At 44.8% G+C, this 16,299-nt stretch overlaps 1 protein-coding gene across 1 annotated transcript in view; it reads right to left on the reverse strand.

The window, feature by feature from the left end:
• The window catches only part of TTLL12 (tubulin tyrosine ligase like 12), a 222,671-nt gene that overhangs the window by 107,185 nt on the left and 99,187 nt on the right, over positions 1 to 16,299 (reverse strand). Inside the window, exons 7-8 of the mRNA XM_086922258.1 lie at positions 4,632 to 4,748; positions 4,352 to 4,546 (exon numbers count right to left, since the gene is read on the reverse strand). Of these exons, the coding sequence (XP_086778384.1) occupies positions 4,352 to 4,546; positions 4,632 to 4,748 (312 nt within the window). The remainder of the gene's footprint in view (positions 1 to 4,351; positions 4,547 to 4,631; positions 4,749 to 16,299) is intronic.

A 16,299-nucleotide genomic window follows, 5' to 3' on the forward strand; every position in this document is an offset into this window, starting at 1 on the left:
GTACAATTTCTGTTTACTGCCATGTTATCCTACAGAAGGAAGAACAAGTTCTGCAAACAGGTAGAGTACATCGACTTACAGAATCAATGTCCAGGAGTTCAGGCGAGTGGTGGGCAAGGTCCAAGGCAGCACCAGCCATAATCCACCAGCGTCATGAGGGCGGCCGGGGGCAAGGTGCAAATCAGAGACTGGAGCCCAATAGGTTTTAATGGGGATCGGTCACTGTAAAAAGAGGCTGCAGGCTCTGGCTAGGAAGCCAGTCAGGGTGAACCAACAGGGGGGTTCAAGGCTTGCGATGCTTGGAAACATAGGGACACCTCAGGTCCTCTTCTTCACGGACCAGGGGTGACGGATTCAGAGGTGTCTTTAGGCATCAAGTTTCTCTAACCGGGAGCAGTCGCAGTGGCTTGCATGCAGAGGCTGCAGGGGACTTCCGGGAGTCCATGAGAGGTGAGATCATGATGGACCCGAGCTCAGGAGGGCTGGGGAACCTTGTTCACAACAGTGGCCCATTTCAACTTGGGCTGGAGACGATGGTTGAAGGGTGGCTTCCTGTGTCAGGTTTTGGCGGTTCTGGAGGATTCGGAGTCTACTCTCATGGCGTTCCCACAGGGAACAGTTCCACTGTTCCATCATGAGGTCCTCGTCTTTATTGAAGACAGGCAGTCCTCCCAGGTTTTGGAGGCACACTGATGCAGAATGAGACGTCTTTAGCTCCGGGTCAATAGAGAACGGATAGCAAGGTGGGGCAAAGTCTCTTCTGCGGCTTTTTGTGTCTTTCTTTGTAGTTAATCAGAAAACGCTTCCCTTGTGCAAGGAGCTCCCCTAAATTCTGAATATTGGGGTGTTAGGGGAGTGTAGGGTAGTAGCCAATGGGCTACTGACCCTTGGGTTCACGACATCCCATGTTTGCACACTTAATGTGGGAAGAGGGCATAAACCTGTCCCAGAATTCGTATGTATGCCATCACAAAGATGGCTACTTCTGAAAAATCGTGTCCACCTCACAGTAGCCCACCTTAGAGGACTATCCTGGAGGTGGCACACTTATCCGACTAGCTAATTTTCCCACTTGTCATAGTGCCAAGCGGGCGCTGGACAGGGGCAGTGGCTTCCTCTCCTGTGAGAGGAGCCAGATTTGTATTCCAAAGGCGGCAGCTTCTTTGAAACTCTCTGGCCCAAGGAGGCTAATCAGCAGGTCATCCTGTGGGAGGGGGTGTTGCACACTCTTCCTGGAAAGGCTTTTGTTCTGGGTCTCCTGAGAGCAAACACTCTCACCCTAGAAGGTCAAAATAGCGTCTCAGGTGACAGAAACCAGTCAGCAAGGATACCAGAGGCTAGTAGGTTTTCAGGGGGCACTTCTAAGGTGCCCTCTGGATGCTTGTATTGGTAAATTAAACACTAGTGTCTATGTGGGTTTACCAATACGAGATGTTTGATACCAAAAGAATTGCATGGAAGCCGTGGCAGGCTGGATGTCCTCGAACTTCCTTACGCTAAATGGGGAAAAAACCGAGATCCTCATCTTTGGTGGCAAACAAGATCTCTGGTCGGCTGATTGGTGGCCACCCTCCCTTGGAACCTGCCCCTTGCCGTCCCTAGTTGCCAGAAACTTGGGGGTCATCTTTGATACCACACTGGCATTTGATAAACAAGTTAACAAAACTGTGTCAACTTGTTGTGGGGTTTTGAGGATCCTCAGGAAGTTAGTACACTACCTCTCCCCCGATGCCCGGAAACAGGTGGTTATTGCCCTCATATCACCCCGCCTGGATTATTGCAATGCCCTCTATCTTAGTATTTGCAAAAAGCTCATCCACCGCCTACAGACTATCCAGAACGCTGCAGCCAGGTTTGTGGTGAATGCCCCAAGACATGTTTCTGTTACAGGAATCAGAAAAAATCTCCACTGGCTACCTGTTCAGGCCAGGATCAACTTTAAGGTCCTTGCTCTGACCTACCGGGCCCTACATGGCTTGGGTGCTGAGGACATTGGGTCTCTCGTGTCCCTCTATACCCCGGGCAGAGCCCCGAGATCTGCTCACAAAAATCTTCTGGCGACCCCCCGGATCGCCAAGGCCAGATGGGGAAGGAGGGCTTTTTTCTCCCTCGCCCCAAACTGTGGAACACGCTTCCTGCTGACCTTAAAACTCAGCCATCTCTTGCCCTCTTCCGGAAAAATCTTAAAACCTGGCTATTTGCTGAATCCTACCTTTAAGTTCTGCTTCTTTCAGATGCCTCCAACCACTCAGTTGTTTTTCCATCTGATGCGCCTTGAGGCCTCGGGTTACGTTGAGCTCTTACAAATCTCCAATTCATTCAATTCATTCATTCAAACATGTTTATTTTCAGGAAAGCCATCATGTAGCTGAGGAACACATTTTCACCAGTGTCCAGCACATGTTTAAAAATGGCTTACCTAGTCACTTGTACTGGCAGTACTAGGGCTGACTAGCACAGGGGCATATCTGCTCATGCAGGTATTCCCTCACATGTAATATTCACCATGCCTTAGGGCTGTTAGGCCTGTTGTAGGGGTGACTTTCAAATATTACATGCAGTGGTAGGGGACGTGGCCCACAGGGATGTGTTGCATGTTGTGTTTTCACTTTTTTCTGCACCAAGACACTCAGTCAGCAATAGCAGTCTTGCATGTGCTTGGTGAGGGGTCCCTTAGGGTGGCACAATCCATGCTGCAGCACTTAGGAGCCATCTTTAGTCTCCCAGGCCCTGGGTACCATAGGATAGGTACTTACAGACGGTGCTAAAGGTTTTTCCAATTGGGGGGACAATTGTACAGTTTTTAGAGAAATAACACAAGTATTGAGGATATGGTTAGCAGGAACCCAGTACACTTCAGTCAAAGTTGCATCAATTACCAGGCAAAAAGTGCGTGTATGTGTGTGTGGGGGTACTGCAACCAAATCACAGTTTGTTCATCGATCGAATAGGAGAATCATGAGGTTCAGTTTAAAGCCGGAGACCCGGAGTCAGGCGGATCTTCTGAAGACGCTAGAATTTACGCTTCTTTCTGCGGTGTCAGCAGCATTGGATGGCAGCATCGAGGGAATAGCGGATGGCAGTGTTAGAGATGAGAAGCCCTCTTTTTATGCTTCTTTAGGAGATGCTGGAGGATTTCTTCCATCTCCTCCCAGTGGGCCCCGTAGTAGCAGGAGAGGAGGCAGATACAATTGGAGATTCAGCAATGACTGGCCGATTGGGCAGTCCCTCTCTCCCGCAGCATCAATTTTATTACTTTCTTTATCTAGTGGGATGCCTCACCAGATGTTTGGGGGAGAGCCCTTCCGCGTGCTGTGGCACCTACGAGGGGTCAGGTGCAAGTTGTCCTTTTATATAAATTGGGTCATTGGGCGACGCCTTATTTATATTTTATTTGATATGTAATGTAATTACTCTAGACTTAACAGGGTCAGGGAATATGTCTTTAGAGTCTCAACATGACTTTTAGCATAGGCTAGTATTGTGCTGATCGTTGATTAGAGGATGGGGTCTCAAACACAAAGTCAACCTGTAGTGGCTCAGTGTGTAACTGCACCTTATAACGGGTGATGGTAGGTAGGTAGTGGTGTTGTCTTGGGAGAGGGTTTAGCAGGAGGTTCTGCCTAATAATTGTCCCAGGGGTTATCCTGTGGTGGCAAAGAAAACCCCTTTGTAGGGCTGAGCCAAAGTTGGGCGTGTCCAAGACAGCCGGTCATTTCCTACCATGATCCGAAGGCAGGGGTGGCCCAACAGTACATTTTGGGCTGTCTGGCCTGGGTAAGACCCTTTGTTGGGCCTTGGGGTCATGCTCGATCTGGAGGGGGCACAGTACTCATGGACTGACCTCGGGCGAAATCCTGGATTTTGACCTCCGATCCAGAGTGATCATCAGGAGACAATGAAACGACAAAGAGATAAGTTGTGCCCCAAGGGCGAAGGCCCACAAGAGCTGTGGCAGACTAGAGTAGCCTTGACAAAGTTTACATGGTCGATCGGAGGAGTAGAGAGAAAAGCAGCAGGGATAAAAACAATACGGATGGTAAAAACCAAGAGAGATATTTAACAATGGTGTCAGAGCAGAGGGAACCACGTCAGAACCCGAATGCAGAAGAAAACAATCTAATAATGGACTCTATGACCATGCGCATTACCAGCTAGAGGAGTATTCACGCTAACTCGTGACTCAAAAGTCTTTCTTAGAAGACACACAACTTGCACATCAGATGGCAGGATTATGCTAAGCATGAGTATCTACAGCCTTGAATGTGAAGATTTGCATAGTAAATCGGGCAATTTAAAATTAAAATGCGATCACCACAATTCTAAAGCGGCGAAAGAATCCCCAAGGTACCTCTGCTCACGCTGATGAAAAGTTGTAATAAACTGTGGCAGTTCTGTACGAAGGTTGAAAGTAATAGGCAGCCATTTCGGTCCTTCTGAACCTCCAACTCGTCTCGATATCGAAGCCAGCATATCTTTGACTGTCAATAGACATTCGCATGGAAACTGATTAAGCATCACATGGGGCCTCTCTTCACTCAACTTTCTGCAAAGAGATTAGCATAATTAAAATAAAGTTTTGTAAACCAACATTGGAAGCCAGATGTTAATATAAGCAACCAACCCCTTACCTGTAATCTTTGATGTGACTGAAATAGTACAGGATATCTGCTTCAGCCTCATCATTCGTAAGCTGAAAACGTGGATGATCAATATTATCAAGCACCTGTTGCATATCGGTGTAAACCCTACAGAAAATAAAATATCAAGTTAACAATAAAATGGATCCAAAGCTGGCAAAAACAATTCATTAATTTACTATCCAGAGAAGATAATAGAACCATTAAATGATATTAAATATGATCAAATGCTTTGGATACCAGCTTAACACCCAGTTCTGACCATTTATAGACCAGGTTAGGTGACACTGCTACCATCAAGCAACATTCTATTCATATAAGATGTACCTTTACAGTCCTCTACTAGAGTGATCGGCTGGAATGACCAAATCCAGAACAACATCACTCTCCTTTCTGCTTATGTCCCCCCCCAGTACTATTTAGGAGTCAACGGTAATGCTAAATACTATACAAGCAACATGTTCTCATTCAAACATAACCGTGCCACTGGACATACAGATGGCAATGTGTCATTTATCAAATCAACTGTATTAATGTCTAAAAGAACACCCAACTTAATGTTAAGCACAAACTCAACCACTAGATGAGCAATACACAAAGGTAAGAAACCTATCAAGTCAAGCAATGGCTCCTAGCAAACTACTGACCAAATCAAGAAGATCTATACTGGACAATTGGTGTATACCATCGACTACTCTAGGTTACATGCCCAACATTCATTAACACAAAAGAAAAATGCTACCAGTATGCATCTGTTCTTGGCATGTAGAGCTGTAGATTTGTATACTTGTGCATAGATAGCCATCTGGTGTTGGGCTCGGATGTTTGCACTTTGTTTTTGTCTTTGTAAGAAGTCTTTGCAGTCACGAGGAGGCGACCCCTCCTTAGGACGATAGTGCACATGGTCATCAACTCCATCTCCAGATTGTTTTGCCAAGGATGTTTATGAGGGAGTTAGTAAGAAATAGAAAAGATGTCCATGTTTAATGTGTCTAAGTAAGATAGTACTGGAACAGATAGAGGTATCCGGGGAGGCGGTGGGTGTATACGAATCTAGAGCTCTACATGCCAAGAACAGATGCCTACTGGTAAGTAGCATTTTCTGTTCGAGGCATATGAGCTGTAGATCGTATACTTGTGCATAGACTATACAGCAGTTACCTCCTTAGTGGTGGCTAACTGTATCTGTTGCAGTGGTTTGAAAAAGAGTTCTTAATACATCCTGGCCCACACTAGCAGCTTGTTTAGCTTGCACATCTACACAATAGTGTTTTGTGAGTGTGTGTGCTGTAGACCAAGTTGCTGCTTTGCATATATCATCTAAGGGAATGTTACCCAAAAATACCATAGAAGCCCCTAGTTTGCCTGTGGAGTGAGCTCTAGGGGGAATGGTTAGTGTGTGCTTGGCTTTAAGATAGCATATTTGGATGCATTTGACAATCCACCTTGCAATCCCCGCTTTGGAAATAGGATTGCCCTTATGAGGTGGAGAGAAAGCCACAAAGAGTGGTTAAATTTTTCTAAAGGATTTTTCCCTTTCAATGTAGTAAAGTATTGGTCTTTTAACGTCTAAAGTGTGAAGATCCCGTTCGGCCACGGAGTCTGGTTGTGGGAAAAAGCTAGGAGTTCAACAGACTGTTTAAGATGGAAGGCAGTAATGACTTTAGGTAAAAAAAAATTGGGTTAGGCCTAAGAACCACTTTGTTATGATGGATTTGTAAAAATGGTTCTTGTATGGTTAATGCCTGGAGTTCACTAACTCTTCTGAGAGAAGTGATAGTGACTGGGAAGGCTACTTTCCAAGTGAGGAACTGAAGTTTGCATTTGTGCAGAGGTTCAAAAGGGGACCCATGAGTCTAGTAAGAACAATATTTAAATTCCATACTGGAGAGGGCAGAGCTCTAGCTGGAATTATTCTTTTAAGTCCTTCCATAAATGCTTTAATAGCGGGTACTCTAAACAAAGACAAGTGTTGTCTGTTTTGGAGATAAGCGGCTATTGCAGCGAAATGTAGTCTTATGGATTCATATGCTAGGCTACATTGTGGTAGGTGTAGGAGTTAACATATAATGTCTTGGATAAAAGCATCCAGTGGATTGATTTTATTTGCACAGTAATGTACAAATCGTTTCCACTTTGCGGCGTAACATGCTCTGGCGGTAGGACGTCCAGCTTCTTTAATGATGTTCATGCAGTCTCGTGGGGGATCGAGGTAACCGAAATCTAAGACTTCAGGAGCCAGATTACAAGGTTGAGTTGATTGGGATCTGGATGCCTCATCTCTCCATGGTTCTGAGTGAGAAGCTTGGGTGAGAGGCATAGTTTTTGATGAGGAACTACTGATAGTTCCAAGAGGGTTGTGAACCATGGCTGTCGGGTCCATCAGTATCATTATGAGGGAATGCTGTTTGAGCTTCTGAACCACTAGCGGAATGAGCGGGAGAGGCGGAAAAGCATAAGCAAATTTGCCTGACCAGTTCATCCATAGTGCATTGCCTTTGGACAATGGGTGCGGATGCCTGGCTGCGAAGCTTGGGTATTTTGCATTTTGGTGTGCGGCGAACAGATCTATTTCTGGGTGGCCCCACATTGAAAGAATAGAAGCAGAACTTGAGGATGAAGTTTCCATTTGTGGATCTTTTGTTTTTGGCGACTGAGTAGATCAGCAATTTGATTGTGTACTCCTGGGAGGTGTTCTGCATATGTTTTGAGGAATGGCCCATCTCCATATGCTTTGAGGTGTGAAAGATGCAGAGAGTGTGTCCCCCCCCCCCCCTGTTTTTGTATATAATACATTGCTGTCATGTTGTCTGTACGGACTAGGACAGATTTGTTAATGAGGTGGAGGTGAAAAGATATTAACGCTAGGAAGATTTCCAACAATTCCAGGTAATTTATGTGGAAGTGAGGTTTGTGAACCATGGTTGTCGGGTCCATGTTGGAGCAACCAGGAACATTGTGAGGGAATGCTGTTTGAGCTTTCAAACCACTAACGGAATTAGTGGGAGAGGTGGAAAAGCGTAAGCAAATTTGTTTGACCAGTTCATCCATAGCGCATTGCCTTTGGACAATGGGTGTGGATACCTGGACGCGAAGTTTGGGAATTTTGTGTTTTGATGTGTGTTGAACAGATCCATTTCTGGGTGGCCTCACATGCAAAAGAATGGCTTAAGAACTTGAGGATGAAGTTCCCATTAGTGGATCTGCTGTGTTTGACGACTGAGCAGATCTGCAATCGGATTGTGTACCCCAGGGAGGTTCTGCAAGGAGATATATGTTTTGCGGAATGGCCCATCTCCATATGCTTTGAGCTAGGTGTGAAAGCTGTAGAGAGTGTCTCCCCCTTGTTTTTGTATGTAGTACATTGCGGTCAGGTTGTCTGTGCGAACTAAGACAGCTTTGCCTACCAGATGGAGTTGAAAGGATTTTAGTGCCAGAAAAATTGCCAGTAGTTCCAGGTAATATGTGGTGGTGTTTTTGCTGAGCGGTCCATATACCCTGCATGGTATGGTTCTGAAGATGAGCTCCCCATCAGGTGAGCCATGAGTCTGCTGTTAGCACTATCTATGGAACCGGGCCGAGCAACGGCCACCATTTGGAAAGGTTTCGTGTGTTCCACCACTGCAGAGAGCGATGTGTGCGGCTGTCCACTAACACAGATCTGCTAGCTGACCCTGAGCCTGGTTCCACTGATGTGCCAAACACTCCTGTAAGGGACGCATTTGGAGTCTTGCATAAGGGACGATGAGAATGCAAGAGGCCATCATACTGATCAAATGCATGAACACTCAAGCTGGTAATGAGTGTTGAGGCTGAAATCTGGATATTAGAGCTTGCATACTGCTTATCCTGAAAGGGTTGGGGTTTGCTAAAGCTTTTAAAGTGCCTATTGGAGCCCCTAGGTATTGTTGTTTGTTGAACAGTTGGAGGTGGGATTTGGTGAGATTTTGGTGAGAAGTTGGGAAGTAGCTGGATTGTTTTGTGTGTGTGTTGCACACAACAGTTGTGTTAATTGGCTTTTATGAGACAGTTGTCCAAATAAGGGAACACGTGAATGTGTTACCTTCGTAAGTGAGCTGCCACTACTGCAAGGCACTTGGTGAAGACTCTGGGTGCTGCAGCCACTCCGAACAGAAGGACTTTGAATTGATAGTGTTGACCGTCCACGACAAACCTGAGCTATTTTTCTGTGAGCGGGATGAATGGGAATATAAAGTAGGCGTCTTAAATCTAGAGTGGAGAAAAAGTCGCTTTGTTGAAGCAGTGGGAGCACCTGTTGGAGTGACCATGTGGAAATGGTCTGAGTGAATGTAGAGGTTTAAAAGTTTGAGGTCCAGTATTGGCCTGAGAGAGCCGCCGTCCTTTGGGATTAGAAAGTAGAGGGAGTAAACCCCTGTGCCTTGATGAGGCAAGGGGACTGGTTCTTTTGCATGTTTTTGTAACAGAGAGAGAACCTCTTGTTTCAGAAGAGTGAGATGTTCTGAGGACATTGGACGTTGTTTGTGAGGGATATTTCGGGGTGTAGAGGTGAGTTCCAGGCAATAACCAAACTGGATAATTTGTCTTACCCACTCGTCTGTTGTGAAAGAATTCCAGACAAATAGGAACTGTGAGAGATGTCCCCCGACATGAGTGGAATGATTGGGGGGCGGGGGGGAGTGAAAGGAAGTCACAACTTGGTGGCAGTGGAATTTCGGGTATTGTTACCGTGACCTCATCCCTTACCATTGTTGCCTTTGTACCCTCTGTACCCTCTACAAAAGTAACCTCTGGAGGAATTTATTTGCTTGGGGCTCTTATAGGAAGAAGAGGGATGCTCCGAGCGAATAGTTTTGAAGCCAGCTCTGTAAAAGGAGCAACGGAAATGAACCTCTAGGGGTTTTCAAGGCCCCCATGGCCTTGGCAGTCTCTGTATTCTTTTTTATCTTCTCTAAAGATGTATCTACTGTGGGCCCAAAAAGATGCTCTTGGTCAAAGGGCTGATTAAGAATAGCTGACTGCACTTCCTGTTTGAATCCGGAGATTCTGAGCCAAGCGTGCCTGCGTAGCAAACGCTTGTATTAATAGCACGAGAGGCAGTATCTGCTGCATCCAGCGCACATTTGATGGAGGTATTAGTTATTAATTTTTCTCCTGTAGAAGGTCATTAGCTTTGTCCCTAAATTGGTCAGGAAGATGTTGCATTAGCTTTTCAAGTTCATCCTAGGGACCTCTGTAATATCGGACATTGGCAATCCGCTAATGATTTTCAGCTTGTGAAGCGATGAGTTTTCCAGATGAGTCTATATGTTTGGATTCCTTATCAGGAAGAGGTTTGTCGCCTGTGCTTTGTGAATTTGCTCTCTTTGGTGCATTAGACACCACAAGAGAATCTAAAGGGACCTGACCTTTGATGTATACTGGGTCATTGGGAGCTGCCTTGTATTTTTTGTCTGTTCCGGTGTTAAGAATCCTGGCCCTAGCAGGGTCCTTAAAAACCTCTGGTGCATGTTTTAACATTACTTTTAACATTGACAGGGTGTGTGTGGATTTTTGTGTGGGTGTAAATGTTTCCAGTAAAAAGTCTTCATCTAAAGGGTCAGTGTAACTGTACTCTGTGGTACTGAGCAGCTCTATTAATGAGTTGCGATAACCCAATATTGTCATCTGGTGGTGATGGCCTAGAGGGATACAGGTCCGGGTCATTGTGTGGGCCGGCATTTGTGTTGTAATTATCCCAAGGATCTGGATTATGTGGAATGGTATCTACATCATCATCTTTATCTGGATCTCCATTCCCACCCTCATCACTATATTCATCTTCATCATCCCGTGGCGGAGGTAAAAATGTAGGTTGTGGGAGTGTGCTGGAGAAATTTGCAGATTTGGATCAGTTGGAGAAGAAGAGAGGTGGAGTAGTGTTTGTGGCCATCTCCTTTCGCTTTATGGGTATGTCAGGGTCTTTTCTCTTTTTAGGGGGCTTGGCGACAACTCTGACAGTTTTTGGGTCAATGTAGAGAGTCTTGTTTTGGATCCAAAAAAATCTGTTAGAAACTGTTGTACAGGTACAATGTATTTTGTCTGTGCCGAAGACTTAGGGTCAGAATGTTGTTTAGTCCAAGACCTCTGAAGGTTTCTGTGGGGTCTTGGACTCCTTACCTTTTGGTGTAGGAGTTTGTGGCTCCGAAAGTTGTTTCCACTCCGAAGATTTTTTCGGTTCCAGATGCTTGTCTTTTGCTTGTTTCGGCATCGGGGTTGTTTTCGGGGCAGACAAACAAGGGCGTGGCACTTCCTTGGTTTTAGACTTCGGTGCCGAAGGTGATTTTTCGGCACCGGAATGGGGTTGGCTCGATCCCGAGCCGAAAGGCTTTTCTTTTTCTTTCCTTGCCAGGCCCGAGGGCGGGGTGTCTGAAATGTATTACTGTTGCCTTAGATTTGACTTTGGTTGGGAGAGGGGTTTCGGTACTCACGAACCACTGAGCACCAGGCGACTGCCTGGTCTTCGACGTCGGAGTCGTCAGCTTCAGAGATGGAGAGCTCTCCTTCATCAGCTTGCTGTACCGGTTGGAGACTGGGATCTGCCCTGAAGATGTCCGAAATCGAGCTGCTTCCGCGAGACATTTCGTGAGGTCGAGCCAGAGGGTCACAGATGGTTTTCTTCGACCTGAAAGATAAACAGGCCTTGCAGTTCTTGTCTTTGTGCTCCGGGGGGAGGCAGAGGTTACAAACCTTGTGTAAGTCCATGTGTGGGAACTTAGCACCACACCGGGGCATTTTTTTGAAAGGAGTCCTTTACATTGACAGCTGGCATGGTCGGCGCGGATAGGCTCAACGGCCCGCGTCGAAGATAGAGGATTTTATATATGTTGAAGATACGCATCAAAAAGGAAATTTGATAGAGACAATACCGTCGAGTGGAGAGGGATTGCGCGTCGAAGGGGGTTTGAAAACGACACCAACCCGGAGCGCAGCAAATCACATCCGAACCTGATGGCGGAAAAAAACAATCTGGAGATGGAGTCTATGCCCATGCGCACTATTGTCCTAAGGAAGAGTCACCCACTTCGTGACTACAAAGACTTCTTCCAAGACAAAAACAATGTGCAAACATCCGAGCCCAACACCAGATGGTGATATATGCAAAAGTATACGATATACAGCTCATATGCCTCAAACAAAATATTTAACTCACAAGCTAGAATAAGCCTGCGCTCTGCACAAGTCGAAGTCAAAGGGAAATATAAAATTCAGACAGCCCACAGCACAACCAAGCAATACAGCAGCAGAGGAGTATTACATAAATATAAGGTGGTTAAACAATAATGCGTTACTTTTATGGCACAGATTCCATGTATACCCTGCTACAGATGCTGTATAAGTTACAACTTTGGCATAATGCATGTACCTAAAGAACAAAACAGACTGCCTGTAAAGGATTATTTAGTGGAATATTGTCATACTTAAATGATGCTTACCACGTCATCCATTGAGTCTTAAAGTGTATTAATATATCTATCCACAATAACGTTTTTAATCAAAGGAAATCATCAATGCCTTCATCCAGAAGAAGATTTTTTTTAAATCAAAAATATAAAATATTTATTGTAATCATCATATGGCGCATTTCCAGTTAACAAGACTCGATCATCAGAATGTTTAAAATGTTCAACAATTATAGGTTTTGAAGTAATTATTTGTTAACTATATGTATGCAAAGCAACCTATTTTTTTATACTTTTCTGCTTGTTGGTTTTGTTTGTTTGTTTATTAGTATACTTTGTTGCCAATTTTTTATTCTGTTTTTTCTTGTCTTGTTTATCTGCTGGCTTTTGGTGTGATTGAGAGTATTTGTTGCACGAATGTGTTGAGAGGTTATGGGCTCTTGAAACCCGGTATCAGTGGGGATAGTGTTTTGGTGCTTAAACATTGAGGATATCGTCCCCTTTGTCCTTTTGTTTGTTTGTTTGTTTTTGTTATATCTTGCACTTTGAGATGTATAGATAAATGTATTTTTATATGATGATCTTTACTATAAATGATTTAGATTTTTCATATAAAAAGTTTTTTGCAGGAAGGCATTGAGGATTTCCTTTATGTTTGATTAAAAATCATTTATGGTGGATAGATATATTAATACACTTTAAGACACCACGGATGACGTGGTAAGCATATTTAAAGTATGGCGAGATATTCCGCCAAATAATCCTTTACAGGCAGGCTGTTTTGTTCTTATGGTACATGCATTTGCTGTCCTGATTTGTCGGACTATGTATTCGCTATTCAGGGGTCCTCTTTTTTTAAATCATTTACGTCTTTGGCGTAACACTACAAGGGGTGCTTTCCCACCCACAGGTGACACAAGTGAACTTGGTTCAATGCACTATGATTAACGTAAAAGACAAGTTAACATAGCCTTGCAATATCCTATTTAATGTGCAATTGCCATAGAAGTATTGCTTTTGGGTTAGTAACAATCCCATAAAGGGATCAGGGGCACAGTGATGACAGAAACAAATCTATTTTGTTACTCACAATATCACACACATACCAAACTAAGAATAACAAACCCTTTAAGTTAACACCTTGGCTGCTACTTGAATTTTTCCCCTGTGCTGGACATTCCAGAACAGGGTGTGGTCGTGACGGAACCATTCCGTCATCAGCACAGCTCAGCTGTGACTGATGACGGAATGGTTCCGTCACAAGCATCGAAGGGGTTAAAAAGTATTTTTTACTACAAGAACAGTCTGTTTCTCAACACATCTAACACAAACACACAGAGATAATAAAAACAGCAAGCAGAATAGTTATTAATACCAAGAACAAAATGAACATATCTAACACTGTTAAAATGTCATTTAAGTGTAGGAAGCTATCTATATAGTGCACCCAAAGTGAGGTACACTGCAGAGAGTTCAGGCGACCCTTACTGCTTTACAGGGCCTGAAATAATTATCCCAAATGCTCTATTTTGTGTTAGTGTGGATGAGCAGTTTAGGCTCATCAGAAGATGATGTTAATCATTTATTCCACACACAAAGTCAGTGAAACACACATTCAAAGAAATCCATCATGAAATTTTGATATAATTTAGACATCCAGGTCATAGTTGGGTAAGTACTTGTCAAGAAATGGAAAATTCACTGTATGTGCATCCTTAAAGCGGTGATGTTTCCCATGGAAAAAAAATATTGCATACGGTCACTTGTCAAGGACCTACAGGAATGTTCTTCTGAACCTAAGGTAAGTACTGGACAAGATCCAAGGCAGCACCTGCGGGTCACCTTGGTAAGCTCTGGGGTGTCTGGGTGCAGAGGTGATTTTAGGCAACAGGTACCCTGTTAAAGTCGATGGAATACGGTCCTTTTGAAAAGAAGCTGCAAGCAGGGATTGGGGTGCCAGTCAGGTTGAACCCGAACCCGCAGGGGGGGGTTAGGTGGAGGGTCGTGAGCACACAGGAACACCATTGGTCCACTTGGACTCGGGTTGGGGGCTCATGTGCTGTGGGGATATGTCCAGCAGGGTCACGGTGTTGGAGGCTCATACGGGTGTCGGTCCCTGCATAAAGAGGCTGCAGGTGGCAATTGGTGGACCTGCCTGGCCAAACCCATGGGTGAGCTCGGCTCTTGTGGGTCTCAAGACCACATAGGCACCAGCGCCTCCCTCGGACTCGGGCTGTGGAGCACAGGTTCAGGGGTGCTTTGAGGAGTCAGGTCGCGGTCGATCAGAGGCTCACTCTGTGTTTTAGAGATCTGGTGAGGAGGGGAAACATGGCAGCACGTCCACTCAGTGCTGGCCTGGTGGATCCTGATGTCCGTGGACAGTAGGTCCGGCTTTGTGTTGTTTTAAGTCCAGACTTGATCACCAACAAGCCTTGGTTGCTGGAACTGCTCCAGTACACAATATATTGGTCCTGTGGGGAGGAGGGAAACTGATGTCTCCAAACTTGGCAAGGAGACTGATCTGACCTCCTGGAGCACAAATACTGTTCTCCTGTCGTGCTGCTCCTTCAGTGAGCCCGATAGCTAGCAACACTGTGGACTGTAGATGCTTCGTGGTGCATGCAGAAGCAAGGGAGCAACTCCTCTACTCCAAGGGAGATCTTTCCAGGCTGTAGAGGCCCTGGGCAGTCCTCCAAGGGTTTGGGAATGTGTCCAACAATTGGCGAAGTCGGTCCTAGCGATGGTCAAAGTGCTAGCAGCCACTCAGGTTTTTGCGTCAAACTTGGGTGCAGATCTTCAGTTCTCGGTCTCTTCGGTCCTTCTTTCTTCCTCAGTTCCCAGTAGTCGAATCAGATTTCCTGGTGTCGGGGGATCACCACATCCCCTAGATGACCTCTTCCTTTGTGGAGTGGGCATCACCATGTCCGAGAGTTGCAAATTTCACAACAACTAAGCTGACAAAATCCTAGGTTTTGTGTTTACTTCAGGTAGACAACCCTAGGGGTACGACAAGCCTGGAGGTGCAACACGCCTTCTTGCATAGCTAATTTGCATCTAGCAGCAAAAAAGGGGTCAAAAAGTGGGGGGTGGGGGGACAGCTGCAACTAAAACCCAGTTTCCTACACTAAGAGTGCATGCAAGCCAGAACAACTTTCAGTCTGGTAGCAAAACCGGTCTATCAGTGGAGGCGCGAAGACAGTGTTTTCCCTCGAAGGGCAAGCACACACTGTGGTAGCAGTCAGTTTATTTTCCTCCGGGACTTGGCTTTGTCAGCTTCAAGCGAGGTGGCATCGGCAAGGTGCGGAGTGTGCAGGCAGTAGTTGACACAGTTGCGGGCGATAATCTGTGTAAAGGACCTCTCCAAACAAGTGGAAGTCCATGTATACTAAATGTTATACTTTTAAAGGAAGGGGAAACCACATGACCATTGACTATATATTTATAAACACTGCACTTGAGCATTATGTTAAAGACTAGGCTGTACTGTGGTCACATTTTAGTGACCACAATCCCATACATTTAACTTTTTTGGGGGGGGGGGGATATTGGTCATAACTCTGAATATAAAAAATGGGTAGCAATAGGAGTGGTTAAAAATATAGATCAGGGGCGTAGATTAAAATGGTGTATGGTCATTCCAGAAGATTTTTGTACCAAATTAGTTGACACTATAGGGCCAGAAATGGAGTTATATTGTGACAGCGAGGCCAGAGATATCGTGTTTTAATTGCCTATAGGAAACTTTGTACATGTTAATAAAGGTCAAAGGTGGTTTCACCATAGATGCTCAGTGGCGCATCAAAATCAAATGGGCGCTCTAAAAAATAGACCACAAGACAAGAGCCTGATCGCTGTCTGCAGGAAAAAATATAAATTGGCAATTAACACTCGCAAGGTAGAAATCCAAAAAGACGCTTTTTGCGAATTATTGTCGACTGATGTGTTAAAGAATAGCCCAAATTTTGGAATATGTTGAACAGACCTTTTTTTCTCTGAAAATAAAGGTAGCATACTGGAGTGTAATATTCCAGAGGAGGATTGATTCAACCACTTCAAAGTTATTTATGGGGATCAGGGAGTTACTGAACCCAGTAGTCAATTCAATTCAAAAAGCCTTTATTTCGATTATTCATCATAAAAGACAGAAGATAAGAATACAAAAAGTATACAAAGCTCAGAGTTCATCTTAAAACTGTCAGGTAAAAGAACCAAAGTTAAAAATATAAATAACAAGGTTA

This window comes from Lissotriton vulgaris, chromosome 1_1 (genome assembly GCF_964263255.1).
Source record: "Lissotriton vulgaris chromosome 1_1, aLisVul1.2, whole genome shotgun sequence".
NCBI lineage: Eukaryota > Metazoa > Chordata > Amphibia > Caudata > Salamandridae > Lissotriton > Lissotriton vulgaris.